The sequence below is a fragment of the Saccopteryx leptura genome, chromosome 1 (assembly GCF_036850995.1).
Source record: "Saccopteryx leptura isolate mSacLep1 chromosome 1, mSacLep1_pri_phased_curated, whole genome shotgun sequence".
Taxonomy (NCBI): Eukaryota; Metazoa; Chordata; class Mammalia; order Chiroptera; family Emballonuridae; genus Saccopteryx; species Saccopteryx leptura.
In genome coordinates, this window is record NC_089503.1 from 17,057,105 (window position 1) to 17,073,386 (window position 16,282).

At 42.6% G+C, this 16,282-nt stretch overlaps 1 protein-coding gene across 7 annotated transcripts in view; it reads left to right on the top strand.

The window, feature by feature from the left end:
• The window catches only part of CELF1 (CUGBP Elav-like family member 1), an 86,313-nt gene that overhangs the window by 53,668 nt on the left and 16,363 nt on the right, over positions 1-16,282 (top strand). For 4 of the 7 annotated variants that reach the window (XM_066361566.1, XM_066361567.1, XM_066361565.1 and 1 more), the window contains 4 exons: positions 1,084-1,237; positions 12,105-12,292; positions 13,983-14,065; positions 14,404-14,452. In XM_066361566.1, the coding sequence (XP_066217663.1) occupies positions 1,167-1,237; positions 12,105-12,292; positions 13,983-14,065; positions 14,404-14,452 (391 nt within the window). In that variant the 5' untranslated portion in view covers positions 1,084-1,166. Of the gene's footprint in view, positions 1-786; positions 805-1,083; positions 1,238-12,104; positions 12,293-13,982; positions 14,066-14,403; positions 14,453-16,282 lie in introns of those variants that run through there. The other 3 variants (XM_066361569.1, XM_066361570.1, XM_066361571.1) reach the window with 2 other exon arrangements.

The following is a 16,282-nucleotide window of genomic DNA, read 5'->3' on the forward strand; positions in this document are numbered from 1 at the left end:
TGTTTGGAGGGATGTGGAGCTAAATTGAGAACGGGAGCACCACATCTGCCTTGACTGCTAAGTATATCCATCTCTGCTGCTCACCCACAATAGCATTTTTATGTGTGCATTCATTGCTCCTGGTTTCAACAAGTTTAAAGGAGGACAGAGAATGAAGAGGCTTAGTCTGCATTTCTCTGTTCTTCCTTACATGTTTGAGAGTTTGTCCCTAGCAGGCCCCATATTCCCCCCCCCATTAGTAGAAAGGTCAAAACAACTGAAAAGCCATTATTTCCTAATACTCTGTCAAAAGACAGAATATTACAATTCCATTTTCATTTAAACTTTTTAACTTTTCTGGCAAATGAAGATTCAGAGTCAGTAAAGAAGTTCTGCCTCGTGCCACCTAATGAATGTCACAGAAGCTGCGGTTTTTAAAGCCCTTCCCTCTCTGGTGAGGAAGCACATTTGCTGCCAGTGCCATCAGGAAAGCGAGGCCAGCCAGTGTAGGAGGTATGTGTGAGCCGTGGGTTTTTGGGCCCGTTCTCCACCCAGCTGGCTGCGGCCTGATTCTGATGGTCTGAACTGGCGGTCCTCCTTATGCGACTATTCTGAGGTTAGTTTGGACCCAAACACTTGTGTTCATGCCTGTCTTTGGAATGAGCATGGACACTAAGTTCAGACCGAGGCTAACAACCCAGTTCTTTCCAAAAACATTTTCAGACCACTAAGATGAGCTCCCCCTCTTCTTCTTCAGGTAGTTCCAGGCTTTGGGTGTCCCCCAAACTTACTTGCAGGGAGAGGAGTTAGGAAGATGTGAAACAGGTTTGTGTTTCTGCTCTGTTAGCCACTGCTATCTTCATGGATCTGACACTATTTATCTGACAGTGCACTTAGGACTGCTTCGCCAGGGAAAATCACACAAAACAAGCCTGGTGCATCAGCACTTCCATTGTGTGCGGGGCTGAGCCTCCCTTCACATGGTCACATCCCCCTTTTAATCGAGTTCTCCCTTTCCCTGCCCCAGTCCTGCCTGTTTCTGTGGCACTTACTGCTGGCGTCCCTGAGCTCCTGTTTCCACTTTGTGTTTTTTGTGGGGCCCAGGAAGCCAAAGCTGTGTGTATTTGTGGATCAGACAAGTGCAGCAAGTTAATATCATTGGCTTCTGAAGGGGAGAGTGAGGTGTGATGGCTGCGTTTAAGTTGGATTTCCTTCCAGAAATGATGGTGGATCATTGCTCTTTGAATTCCAGTCCCGTGTAAGTATTTTTGTTGTCTAATTTTTTATCTTAAGCAGAGGAACTGGGTTGTTTTGTTATTTAATGAAACTGGTCCCTTTCCTTAAAAGAAGAAAAAATTGGGTGAGGAAGGCCAAAGTCCATGCTATTCTTTTCTTTTCTTTTCTTTTCTTTTTTTTTTTTTTTTTTTTTTCATTTTTCTGAAGCTGGAAACGGGGAGAGACAGTCAGACAGACTCCCGCATGCGCCCGACCGGGATCCACCCGGCACGCCCACCAGGGGCTACGCTCTGCCCACCAGGGGGCGATAATCTGCCCATCCTGGGCGTCGCCATGTTGCGACCAGAGCCACTCTAGCGCCTGAGGCAGAGGCCACAGAGCCATCCCCAGCGCCCGGGCCATCTTTGCTCCAATGGAGCCTTGGCTGCGGGAGGGGAAGAGAGAGACAGAGAGGAAAGTGCGGCGGAGGGGTGGAGAAGCAAATGGGCGCTTCTCCTGTGTGCCCTGGCCGGGAATCGAACCCGGGTCCTCCGCACGCTAGGCCGACGCTCTACCGCTGAGCCAACCGGCCAGGGCCTATTCTTTTCTTTTAGAGTCTGATTCTGTCTTATTACTGCTGATTTCCTCACAGTTCTGCACACAAAGGGTGTATTGATATATGGCCAGCAGTATCACTTGAGAGTGTGCTGCCTCCTGTCCCTTCAAGTTGTAGTGTTTTCCCAGATGAGAGGATCCAAGGTGTGTTTGTTTTTTTTAACTATAGTTTTATTGCTTTGGGTTGGGTATGTAATTTCAAATAATCTTTTGGGAAGTTATTTATTTTTAATAATCAAATTCTTAGACTCATCATGGAGGGGACCGATAGACTCATCACAGAGGGTGTACTTAGTAGTGTATGCAGAATGCTGTATTGACATGTAAAATGTAGTACGGGGTTTTGATCCCCCCCCAATCTAATTGAAAATGCAACACAAGACATGATTTAGGTAGGGGGTATCAGATGCCCCTCAAACCCAAATTGGATCAATCTTGATTGAAATTTTGCCCAAGTAAATTTTTTTTTTTCTTTTTACAGAGAGAGAGAGGGATAGATAGGGACAGACAGGAATGGAGAGAGATGAGAAGCATCAATCATTAGTTTTTCGTTGCGACACCTTAATTGTTCATTGATTGCTTTCTTATATGTGCCTTGACCGTGGGGCTACAGCAGACCGAGGAACCCATTGCTCGAGCCAGCGACCTTGGGTCCAAGCTGGTGAGCTTGTGCTCAAACCAGATGAACCCGTGCTCAAGCTGGCAACCTCGAGGTCTTGAACTTGGGTCCTCCGCATCCCAGTCCAAACGCTCTATCCGCTGCACCACCACCTGATCAGACTGCCCAAGTAAATTTTGAACATGGGAATAAGAAACCTCCTCAGCTTTCAGTACTCTTGGAGAAGCAGCACTGCTCTGGTACACAACTACCATGCTGCCCTGGCCCTGGGTTGTAGCTTCAGGGAACTGAATTCTGGGCTTTGTAGAGAACACATTTCTAACTCCTGATTTCAGTTACTTTAACCAGGCTTCAGAGTATCTTGGAACCTCGAGTAAATGAGTCTTAAGTTATTCAAAGCCAAGAATATTAAATGGTAGGATATTCCCCAGATCAGTGGCTTTCAACCTTTCTACACTTGGGGAATGGTAAAAATAGAAGAATTATTTTGGGACCGCTAAAGTAGAAATCACCCTGAGCATAAGTGAATTTGACTAAGACAGTTGGGTCTGTAATCTTCATATAACATCAGGTGGTTAACTCTTGCAGTCCAGTGTGAAATATCCGGCCGTTGAAAAACACAGCCCTAGAGAACAGGTGGTAGTTGCAAGTCTTTGAGATTAGGCCTCCATGTTCAAATCGGGCTACCCTGGGATTGGGTGTAACAGATGTGAATAATAACAGATGCTGAACAGCTCTTTATGGAATAGTTTGGGGGTCCTCAAAGTTAGCTGGCGTCTTCATTTGAAATAGATCCTGTGCCTTCCCTGTAGCTTCCAAAATAATAGTAATTTAGATGTTTTTTTTATTTATGAAAGTTCTTTACTCCTAAAATTGTATTTTATTTTAGCAGTAGATAGGGGAAATCACAATGAATGCCATCATAAAGACTTACTACATAATAAAAATATTCCCATATACCAGATAAATGATCCCTAGAAATAGGACTTTGTGGCTCAAATTATCCTTCATTGTAACACTGCCTATGCTTTGCCATTACCTAGTATTCAGCCCTTAAATAGTGTTTTTTCCTCAGTTCATTTTCTCATCTTTTAAGAATTTGGACTGATTCAGTATCTGATGAAGTCTGGACCATGGAACACTGTATGAAAGTTACTGGAACATAAAAATGCAGATTTTCTGTTCTTAGTGCTGGAATAAGAACCTATATTTTAACAAGGTCCCATGTGGTTTTCGTGCACACTAGAGTTTGAGAACTAATGGACTGAATATAGGTCATTCTGAACAGAGATAACCAGGGAGCAGGCTGTTACATCATTTTTTTCTGAATGCATTCATATCTGTTTTAGTCATCTATGTAAGCCTTTTGAGGTTATTTGGGCATAGGCTATTTATTACCCTATATCGCCAATGAGAAACCCAGTTGAGTGGGCTCAAACTAACTTGCCTGAGTAGAGTTAGTGTCAACCTTGGGCCTAAAATGCAAGTTTAATGATAAACTTTTTATTTTTGCCCCCAAGACCAGGTGTCAGGTGTCATTAAGCAGAGTTTACCATCAATTCTCATTATTGCAGACCTCAGGCCCAAGTAGGCACCTTACATTGAACACACACAACAGACTTGGGAAGAAGAAAGGTCTTGAGAATGCTGTGTGCTTGCCATCTCTCTTGGATTCTAAGCCCTTTATACTCATACTGCTTTAGCAGGAAGCTTAACATCAGAATTGTCTCTCTGAAGTGATGTGCCTTAGAATGCGATCTAGCAATGTATCTTATTTCAGAATTTCTTTACAGCAGAGAATTGGTGGAAGAACTGTGGAAAGGCCAGGGACCTGAGCCCTAGTTCCTATTCTCTTTCAACATACACTTGCTTCTACTCTAACCATTCTTCAGCTTCCGCTGGTTCCTCTCACTTTGCTTGTACCGCAGTAGGACATGGATGTTCTTCTGGGGTGGTACCTTAGGTCTTTTCTCTTAGCCCTCCCATTGCTTAAGGGGGCACTGATGTGCGTTCTGATTCTCAGATCTTTACATGTTCAGATCTTTACATTCTCAGATCTGTAAATGTCCCCTGAGCTTTTTGACTTTATTTTCCAAACAGTTCATTGGATATATCTCCATCTGAAGGCTTCCCCACACAAAAACAATCCCTCATGTTGTCTGCACTAGAATTAAAGTGATTGGTAACTTCTTCTCATCTCCAAGTTCTAGTGGATTCTGCCCTCATGAATTTCTCAGCATTGCCTAAGACTGGTTCCTAATCTTAAGAGAGAGTTTTTTCAAGAGTTTTCTAATCTTCATATTTCCTCACTTTATTTCAACCTTTAGATTATTGCCAGATGTCTTTTAAAAGGTAAATGTGATCCCTATTTATAAATCTTGGAATAAAGTCCAAGCATTTCAGTATAACATGGAATGCCCCTCACAAGTTCTTTCCAACCTTTTTATTCTTGATTTTCTAATATACATATTTTCTCTTTTTTCCTAATACTTAAAAAAAAATTATACTCTTCCTAACTTTCTCAAGTCCTTTTTCTAGCTTTCTAATGCTCTCTCAGTCTTCTCTCCTTTGTGAGTCCTTACCATTTGCTCATCACCTCTTAGGCTCTCTCTTTAAGATTTTATTTATTGATTTTACAGAGAGAGGAGGGGGGGTGGGGAGCAAGAAGTGTCAACTCATAGTTGCTTCACTTAAGTTGTTCATTGAGCTTGTCATATGTGCCTTGACCAGGCAAGCCAGGAGTTTCAAACGGGTGACCTCGGCATTGCAGGTCAGCACTTGATCCCCCGCACCACCACAGGTCAGGCCCTCTTAGGCTTTCATCCAGCCAACTTATATAGCACCGTTCCCAGCTGATTAGTCCACTTGGCTAAAGCTCCTGCACTCCTGTCCCCACCTCCAACTGAAATAAAACTGTACCAGCCACTTCTTGTCACAGAACTTTTATCCATTTGTTGGGTATTTTACAGTTGTGTCCTTCCACTTGTTCAGTGCCACTATCTCCAGGGCAGGGGCTGTGCAGTGCACTTTAATAGACCCTTATATAGTATGTAGTAGCTGGCACATTTTAGGAGCTTGGAAAATAAGTTGAATTGAACAATAAATTCTGTGAGGGTTTTTTTTTTTTTAAGTAATTAGAGATGATTACAGAAATAAGCACTCTAGACTTTATCTCCATACCTCAGGGAAGAAGGTTGAAAACCTTCACAAGCAGATTGTTAGCTGTTCTGTTATTGAGTGGTGACTTAAAAACCTTTAGTGAAAGCTTTTTATAGTACCTAACACCCTGACTAACATAGGAAGAGCTCCCTTTATCTAAATGAAAATGACTTCCTTCCAGCATAGACACATTCTGTCTTGTTCTCACTAGAGAACATCTGGTAAGTATCTCAGGCTAGTGTGGCTGGTCCTTTTTATTCTGATATTCTTCTGTGCCAGTGTTTCCATAGCATAGTATATGAGCTGGAGGGACTTGGTAGGGGTGGGCAGTGGCTGGAGTTGGGGACCCAACAAGTATTTATGCCTGCTGGGAGTTGGAGAGATAGATAAGTAGCTGAAATCTTTCTGTTCGTAAATGAATAAATGGAGCTCAACAGGTGATGAGAAGGAGGAGTGAAAAAATGAGTCATGAAAGTTTTCGGAAATAGTTTTAAACAGATGTGAAGGTAGTAAGTATTTAAGGGACATGTGTGGACTGGGCCACTGCCTCCCCACTTAGGTTATAGCACGACTCTGCCTTGTCCCGTCCTTCCAGCCTGCCTTCCGATTCCTCACTCCCTTTGTCTCTGTCTCTCATTCAGATGTAACGCACCTAATATAAAATTTACCCTTTTAAATTGCACAAATTCAGTGATTTTTACTACATCCACAGAGTTGTACAATCATTACCAGTCTAATATTTTCATCACCCTAAAAAGAAACCCTGTTCCCATTAGCAGTCATTCCTTCCTCATTCTCCTCCATCCCCAGTCCCCATTTCTAGGCAACCTCTTGCCTACTTTCTGTCTCTGTAGACTTGTCTATTCTGGATATTTCATGTGAATGGAATCACACACTGCGTAGCCTTTTGTGATGGGCATCTTTCACTTAGCACGTCCTGAGCTTCATCTCTATTGTAGCATGACCCCCGTTGTGTCCTGCCACTGCCCTTTTATCTTGTCACTCACACTATCTCTAGTTGCACCCACTTCTGACTTCACCACTAACTGCCTGTTAACCAAGTTCAGATTCTTTAGAGCAGTGTGCTGCAGTAGTGCTTTCTATGAGGATAAAAATGTTCTATATCTCTGCCACCCTGTGCGGTAGCCACTAGTCATTGTGGCTAGTGGCACTGAGGAACTGGATTTTAAAAATTGTATTTTTAAATAGCCACATGTGGCTGGTAGCTATTGTCTTGCTTAGTGCATCTGTAGAAGGACTTGATTGGTCAGGCCTATTTTTGTGTTTCAAGCATAGGTCATGGTCTTATGTTTCTGGTCAACCAGTGGATCAGCTTGTTGGGTTAGGGGAGACACCCCCCCCCCCCCCCCGCCCTGCCACTGCCGCCTCTGCCGGTCCAGTCAGCTGGGGCCCGGAGACGGGAAAGAAGTGGCACAGAACAGCAGCTCTGTCCCGAGCTGAGCCTGGGTGGGAAGTGTCAAGACGGGAAAAGATAGGAGAAAGAGAAGAGACAGCTTAGGAATTTTGAACAAATACGTGCTTTGACGATAAAGCTCTTTATTTTCCCTTCCCAGTTTCTGTTCCAAGTTGGTTCTCTGCTCTGTTTTTCTATAGCGTGTTCCGTGAAGAATCAGGTAGATAAGATGGTCTCTGGTGCTGATTTTCTCAGTTCCTCGTTCTTAATGATTTGCCAGTTGTTGTTGTTATTGCGTCTGCTGTCAAAAGGAGAACATAAACAGAGGTGGGTTGCTGCCATGCTTTTCTCCTGAAGCACTTGATACCTTCATATTTCCCTTCTTCCCTCACTGCTGCAGACGCTGCTTTTCCTCTCTTTCTTTCATCTTACTCCCAGTTCAGTACCTCCATGGAAGTTAAGAATTGTACAGACCTGTCCTGGCCAGGTAACTCAGTTAGTTAGAGCATCGTCCCGAAGCACAGAGGTTGCTGGTTCAATCCCTGGTCAGGGCACATACAGGAACAGCTCAATGTTCCTGTCTCTCCCTCCCTTTCTCTGCTTATAAAATCAATAAAATAAACATTAAAAAAAAGAATTTTATAGATTTGGCCTGACTGGTGGTAGTGCAGTGGATAGAGCGTTGACCTGGGATGCTTAGGTCCTAGGTTTGAAATCTTGAGGTTGCCAGCTTGAACATGGGGTCACCAGCTTAAGTGTGGGATCATTGATATGATCCCATGATGCTGGCTTGAGCAAGGGGTCACTGGCTCACTGCCCCCCCTCCCCCGTCAGGCATGTACAAGAAGCAATCAGTGAAAAACTAAAATGCTGCAGTTATGAGTTAATGCTTCTCATCTCTCCTTTCTTCCCCCATCCCCTGTCTAAAAAAATTTAATTTAGGAAAGGAGAGAATTCTACAGACTGGCCTTTTAGAAATGACAGGGATACTATAGACACTTGTCCAGGGGCTCCTGAGCCCGTGTAATAGGTAAACATAACTCATGACCACTGACCCTGAGGAGCTCTCTGTCAGTGGGAGATGAGGCACAAAGGTGAGAATGGATTCAGTGATCTGTAGAGTAAGTGCCACACCTGAAGGATGTATGGGACCCCTTGGCGCACCACATTGGGCATTACGTTCGAGTGACTATGCCTTGGTTACTTTTAACAGGATGTATATGTGGAGGATTGAGGATGGAAGAGATTGTTGCTCATCTCTTCAGACACAATGACAGTTGATGAGAAAGTTTGTGATTGTTTAGTACATACACATAGGTGTCTGCATGTGATTGGTTCTTTTTTATATATATATTTTCTCTAGCTGATGTTGTTACTTTTATTTCTAACTCTGTCTATATGCGCTCAAAAGAAATGCTTTTGTTGTTGTTTTTTAAGTGAGAGGAGGGGAGATAGACTCCCACATGTACCCTGACCAGGATCTGCCCAACAACCCCCGTCTGGGGCTGATGCTCTCTCTACCCATCTGGGGCCCATGCTCACCACCGACCTATTTCTAGCGAGCGCCTGAGGCTGAGCCTCCATGGAACCATCCTCAGCGCCTGGGGCCAACACACTAGAATCAGTTGAGCCATGGCTGTGGGAAGTGAAGAGAGGGAGAGAAGGGGAAAAGGGTTGGGGGGAGAAGCAGATGGTTGCTACTCCTGTATGCCCTGACTGGGAATCAAACCAGGGACTCGACACGCCTGTCAACACTCTACCAACTGAGCCAACCTGCCAGGGCCAGAAATGGTTTGTTAATCTCAATATATGTATTACATCTAACGCAGTGCCTGGCATATGTAAGTGGCCAGTATTTCTTAGAGGAAGGAACAAGCCAGTGCATAACTATAGTTGTGTGATATCCACAGCATCTTGAGCCTAGCCTGACAATTTGCTGTGTGTGCTTCTCAAACTGGTGAAGGGCTATGTGTTGTCTTCATACCCTTCCCCCCCAGCTTGGACAATACGGTAGAAACAGTTGTGTAGAAAACAAAAGGTGTAAGTTTCGCATTTTGTGTGTCATTTTATTATTAGATTAAACATTTACAAAATTACTTGGTCTACTTGCTGTAAAAGTTTCTAAAGAGTTTAAATCTGAAGATTGGCCCTGGTCCTTGGGCACTCAGCATCACTGCTCTTGGGGATTCATCTAATGAATTGGTGTTTGGGCAGGGGTTGTTTATGGAGCAGGTAGACTAAAGATTCGAGAGGATGTGGAGAATAAAGAGAGAAAGGAAGGGCATTTATGTGAAGTGCTGAGTCTCCACTGAACTTTCAGATAAACCACAGTCTGCATGTGGTGACTGTGTTTATGCTTTTCCAATGAATAATGTTGTGGAACATTTACAAATGGCGCACAAAGACAGACAGAGGGACAAGCTGAAAGCAGTTGCCTCCAATGCAGTACAAGTTAATAAAACCCTGCCTCTTTCCCAAAATAGCTGTCAGCTTCTTATCATCAAAATACATTCTGAGCACAGGTGGGGCTCTTTTTTTTTTAATGACAGAGAGAGAGAGAGACTGACAGACAGGAAGGGAGAGAAATGAGAAGCATCATTTCTTTGTTGCGGCACCTTAGTTGTTCATTGATTGCTTTCTCGTATGTGCCTTGACCAGGGGGGCTACAGCAGGCCGAGGGACCCCTTGCTCGAGCCAGCGACCTCGGGGTCCGATGCTCTATCCCCCGCGCCCTTGCTTGGTCAGGCACAGACGGGGTTATATGTTAACCCTCACTAAAATAGAAATATGATTAAGGATTAGCAACTTTTTTTTTTTTTTTTTTTAAGAGAGGGAGAGAGAGGAGAGGGAGAGAGAGAGAGAGAAAAGGGGGGAGGAGCTGGAAGCATCAACTACCATATGTGCCTTGACCAGGCAAGCCCAGGGTTTTGAACCGGCGACCTCAGCCTTTCCAGGTCGACGCTTTATCCTAGCCACTGTGCCACCACAGGTCAGGCGGATTAGCAACATTTTAATAAAATATTAAAATTGGTAATTGAAGTTGTTGGGGAGCAGGTTGTAAGTTATTTTTTTATTTATTGGGGTGACACCAGTCAACAAGATGATAGGTTTTAAGTGTAGATTTTTAAAATTTTTTAAATTTTACCCCCCTCAAATGTAGATTTCTGTGATACATGGTCTGTGAATTGTACTGTGTGCCTACTACCCAAAGTCAGATCAACTTACATCACCAAATATCTGGCTCCCTTTACCCTTTACTTACAAGTAAATTAATCCTGTGACAATCAGGTAATCATAGGAGATAAGTAGCTGCTCTTTAATTTGTGAGCCCTCTTTATGCTCAGCATCCATTTTTGTCAGGGTTAATTGCCTAAATGCTGGAATTGTTGAGAACAAGAAGTTTCTCCCATCCCACGTTGAGCACTTACATTGAACTAGGTACTCTATCAGTTGTGGCTACAAGAATGAATGAGAAATAAAAGTTTCTGTGTTCAAGGAGCTCTAGACTAAAGCAGTGGTAGTCAACCTGGTCCCTACCGCCCACTAGTAGGCGTTCCAGCTTTCATGGTGGGCGGTAGCGGAGCAACCAAAGTATAAATAAAAAGATTTAACTATAATAAGTTGTTTGATAAAGATTTATTCTGCCAAACTTAGCAAAAATTCGACATAAAGTACTTGGTAAGTAATTATTATATGCTTTAACTTGCTGTAACTCTGCTTTATAAATTTTATAAAGTAAAATTCCTTCCCTACTTTATAAATCACATTACTGTGGAACCGGTGGGTGGTTAGAAAATTTTACTACCAGCAGAGATACAGAAGTGGGCGGTAGGTATAAACTGGTTGACTACCCCTGGCCTAGAGTATGGGGAACCTTTAGAGACTCCTTGACAAGAGTTGGTCTGTATGCTTATTGTCTTAACAGCTTTTGATAATAGGTTAATGGTAGGTTCAGTAAAGGTGATGTGTGAGGATAGCCCTTGTGGGTGTTCAGTTATAAGGGATGTAGGAATTAAAAGACAGCAGTTGAGCTGGTTTTATAGCTTCATCATTCTCAGGGATCTTCAAATACTATTCAAAAGATAGTGGTGTGAAAACTATTGTTTTTCCTTCAGTAAAATTATCATTTTATTCAGGACTGGATATTAAAACATGGAAAATTTGAATATGATGATATGATTCTCGGTTAGGCAGCGAGCACTAACAAAAAAAAGCCGGCGTTTTGGAGTTTAGGTTGTTACTGGTGTAGATAATGGAGTGGTGGAAATAGGTATAACGCAGGAATCCCCCTAGGTTCTTGGCAGTCTCAGGCATAGTGGTGAAGGTGTTCAAGTATGAGCATTACAAGTTTGGTGTGATAGGGTGGAGGAATTGGTTAGAATGGTTGCAGTTGGTAAGGGAATTAACTGATAATATCTTGGGAAATAGCATTAAATTGCATAACTTAGAAACAATAAAAACCTAGAATGATGGCATCATTGTTTATGTTTATATAACATTTATTAGAGTTTGAGAGACAGAGCTTTGTGTTGGTCAGGGGTCTCACTCAGGAGCACCAGGGTTAGCACGGGAGACAACCACATTCAGAGAACAACATTCTAGTCTCCTTATCTTAGGCCTTGAAAATCAAGTGCTTCTGTTTTAATGTGTACTCAAAGAAAACTTTTTAGCTATCATTGTATTCATTGGGGTCCTGAATTTTACTCATAATCAATAGTCCTTTTTGATTTTATGGACTTTTCAAAAAATATATGTTAACCATACTTAAAATTATTAAAATTTGCTTTAGGACCTTTACCTCTTAAGTTCTTCTGAGAATTCTCATGCTAGACAAAGAGTAAGTGACACTCAGTTTCTTAATGAAAACCCTGGGTGTCCTCATCAGAATGGTGACTTTAGTTTGAGATCTAATTCTAGTGGGAAGGGGTGGCCATGGTGCAGGGAGGATCAGGAAGCTCTGGTAAATTAAATGGAAGTTGTGAAAGGAAGGAAAACTTTTTCCCCCTACTTTCTCAGGAAGGAGCTGAGATCTTGAAAACAAAGAAAGCTCCCTCTGGAAACCAACATGAATACATAATAGTAGTTTTATTTTGTCTAATGCAGCTCAAAGAAAATGAACGGCACCCTGGACCACCCGGACCAACCAGATCTTGATGCTATCAAGATGTTTGTGGGCCAGGTTCCAAGGACCTGGTCTGAGAAGGACTTGAGGGAACTCTTTGAACAGTATGGTGCTGTCTATGAAATCAACGTCCTAAGGGATAGGAGCCAAAACCCTCCTCAGAGCAAAGGTGAGGGTTTGGGTTTTATGTGTGATTTTTGTCATGTTGCTGCTATCTCTCATTGCCAGAATGTTCCTATGGTCATGGAGGAGAGGAAATCGGTTCTTGTGTAGTAATAGCTATGCCAGCCCAAACACATTTAATGGCTTAAAAATAAAAGGTTAAGGTGACTTCATGAGGATGATTTGTAAATTGGATCTTGAGTGGTCCTTTGTGAGAGCTCTAAATTCAAGAAGCAGACTCCTGTGAGTCTTATTTGATGTTGGGAATGAATAGATTGACAAAAATTCGGTTTGAGTAAACCAGCCGCATAAGGTTTTCGGTAGTGTTGTGGCTAGTGTGCTAAAAGAAAGACTGTCCATGTACCCATGGACTTCTGTTAGTGTACACAGGGGCCTTGCAGGGTGACGTAGCAACTAGGAGGGCCTTGTCTGTAGGTAACCATTTGCTACAGTGAATCAGATGAACAGGAGAAGGAAGGCTGAGCTGCTTCCGCAAATACCCAGCAGAGTGGACGTTTCACAGGACTGATGGTAGGTGAGGCATTAGCTCTGCCCCTACACACACAGAGACGTTCTCTTATTTTTCCAAGTGGCTGATTCAGAGTAATTTTCTGTCAAAGCTGTCCTATAGTGCAAGTGTGAACAAAGACGATTGTTATATGTTTTTGAAACCAATATAATAATAGGATCTAGAAGCAGAAGAATTACTTTCTCTTTTTGGCATAGTTAAAATATAAAGTTTTGTGGTTTCTGAAAATGACTGGCAATATAACATGCAGTGATTTAAAATCTTAATTGCGGAGTGATTTTTAAAGAAATCTGTATCGTATCTTATGGGCTATGGCCCCAAAATTTACATGATAGACCTTCTCCCTCCTGTCCCCAGCAGAGATGCAAAGCACAAAAGCTAGAGAACCCAGTCAGCACCAGGTGCTATTTATTTAGTAGCTTAATTATATTTGATAAGAACCAGAGTCCAAAAAAAGATGCTAAGAGGTTCTTGCTTTTAAGTCATTTTATAATTTAATAAATGATAATTATGTTTAAAGCACATGGTAGAAATTGGCTTCCGTTGCAAGAAGTGGGTTATTCTAAAAAGAAGGAGTTTCTGGTAACTGCAGAGCTTTTGGAAGACCAAGAGCCACAAGAGTTCAAGGCCCCTGTGTGTCTTGTTTGCAGTGTCCTGTTGCCCAGCACACTGCGTGGTGGTGCCCCAAGTAGCATGGTAAACGGTACTGTGGCCTTTGTAAGGGAAGTCCTCTTTCCCAGAGAAGTTATCAGAGCACTAAAGAATAACTCCGATAGAAATAAGAGATTGTAACAGTAGAGAAAATGTGTAGAAAATAACATGTTTTTGTGGTTCTTTTTCCTCTGCTGGATTCTCTGTATGTGTATCTGTATCTATGTGTCTCTGGCTAATTTTAATAAACACTGCCCTTTTAAAAAATTTCTAATACAGGGTGTGGCAAAAGTAAGTTTACAGTTCCTATGGAAAATCATACAATTAATAATAAAAGAATAACTTGTTCCTATGGAAAATCAATAATAAATAATAATACAAGAATAAACTGCTATGTGTACTCACAGTTGTAAACCTACTTTTGCCCCACCCTTTATGTCCAGGGAGAAATGAGTGCTGTAGGAATTCTCTGCTTTCAAAGAACTGGTTTGATTTTGTGAAATCTTATTTATTGCAGGGTGCTGTTTTGTGACATTCTACACCCGCAAAGCTGCATTAGAAGCACAGAATGCTCTTCACAACATGAAGGTCCTCCCAGGGGTAAGAAAGCTCCTATTAGTAAGTGGAACTGTGGTGGCTGTGAAACACATGGGCCATACTTAACGTGTGTCAGTACACACTGAAAAGCATTTTGGAGAAAGGGTAACTGCCACAGGAAACGGATGTATGGGACTTTGAAAGAAGGGAGGCTGAACGTAGTTCTCTCTCAGCCAAGAGAATTTTGACTTCTTGACTCAGCATTCTATCTTTTCTGTTATTTTTGTGAGTTCAAGAGAGCTCTTACAGGCTCTAGTTTTGGTGTTCCTTTAGAGTCCTCATTTGTATTTCTGAAAGCCTTCCGTGTGTACAGCGGTAATATTTATGTGTTTTCATTTTAGATGCATCATCCCATACAGATGAAACCTGCCGACAGTGAGAAGAACAATGGTAAGCAAGCACCTAGGTCCTCCCCTTAACAGGGTTCTTCCTACTGTGATATTCTTATGGCGTCTGAATTGTGTTGTGCTAAGTGATTTCTTTTTGAGGTAGAATTGACAAAGCATTATATTAATTTTAGGTGTACAACATAATGTTTTGATACATGTTGAGAAATGACCCACCACAATGAGGCAGCAAACATGGTTACAAAAAAACCCTTTTTTTCTGATGAGAACTTTTAAGATCTACTCTCTTAGCAACTTTCAAATGTGCAGTACAGTTTTATTAACTATAGTCTCATGCTGTGCCTTACATTTTCATCATTTATTTTATAACTGGAAATTTGTAACTTTTGAGCCCTTTCACCCCTTCTGTCCACCTGTCACCCCCATCTTTGGCAACCATCAATCTGTTTTTTGTATGAGCTTGGGTTTTTGTTTTCCACTTATAAGAGAGATCACAGTGTATTTGTCTTTGCCTGTTTGACTTGTTTCAGTAATGCCCACAAGGTCCATCCATATTGTTAGAAATGGCAAGATGTCATTCTTTTTTTATGGCTAAATAGTATTTGTGTGTGTGTGTGTGTGTGTGTGTGTGTGCATTATTCATTCATCAGTGTGCACTTTGGTTGTTTCATATCTTGACTATTATAAATAATGCCGCAGTGGACATGGATATGCATGTATCTCTTTTTTTGACAGAGACAGAGAGGGACAGATAGGGATGGACAGACAGGAAGGGAGAGAGATGAGATGCATGAGTTCTTTGTTGCAGCTCTTTAGTTGTTCATTGCTTGCTTTCTCATATGTGCCTTGACCTGGGAGCTACAGCAGAGTGAGTGACCCCTTGCTCAAGCCAGCGACCTTGGGCTTCAAGCCAGTGACATTTGGGCACAAGCCAGCAACCATGGGGTCATGTCTATGATCCCACGCTCAAGCCGATGACAGTTGGGGTTTCAATCTGGGTCCTCAGCATCTCAGACCATCACTCTATCCACTGCGCCGCTGCCTGGTCAGGCAATTAATATAGTTTCTTGTGGACAGAAGAGAAAGTAGGAAATGAACAACTTAAGGAGAACTTAGTCCTCAAGAAGACAGAAAAGAAAAGTAGATAGACTCTGAAAGTTGTGTCTTGTTTCCCTTGTCATATCAATTGAATGTGAAAACTCATTCTTTAGTATAGTGGTATTGAGTAAGAGCAAATGTTACTAAGTGTTACGCAAGGATCTAAGCCCTATGCATTTATTTATTTTTTATTTTTATTTTTTTTTCCATTTTTCTGAAGCTGGAAACGGGGAGAGACAGTCAGACAGACTCCCGCATGCGCCCGACCGGGATCCACCCGGCACGCCCACCATGGGGCGACGCTCTGCCCACCAGGGGGCGATGCTCTGCCCATCCTGGGCGTCGCCATATTGCGACCAGAGCCACTCTAGCGCCTGGGGCAGAGGCCACAGAGCCATCCCCAGCGCCCGGGCCATCTTTGCTCCAATGGAGCCTTGGCTGCGGGAGGGGAAGAGAGAGACAGAGAGGAAAGTGCGGCGGAGGGGTGGAGAAGCAAATGGGCGCTTCTCCTGTGTGCCCTGGCCGGGAATCGAACCCGGGTCCTCCGCACGCTAGGCCGACGCTCTACCGCTGAGCCAACCGGCCAGGGCTTAAGCCCTATGCATTTAATAACTACAGCTGCCTTTGAGGTAAACCTGGTTATCCCTATTAATCAAATGAGGAAATAAGCACAGAATTGTTAAATAACTTTCACAAGATCACAAAGCTGCTTCATTATATCTAAGTGCTTCCGATGATAATTTTAAGATAGCATTGTTTATAAGAGGAGGTGCTA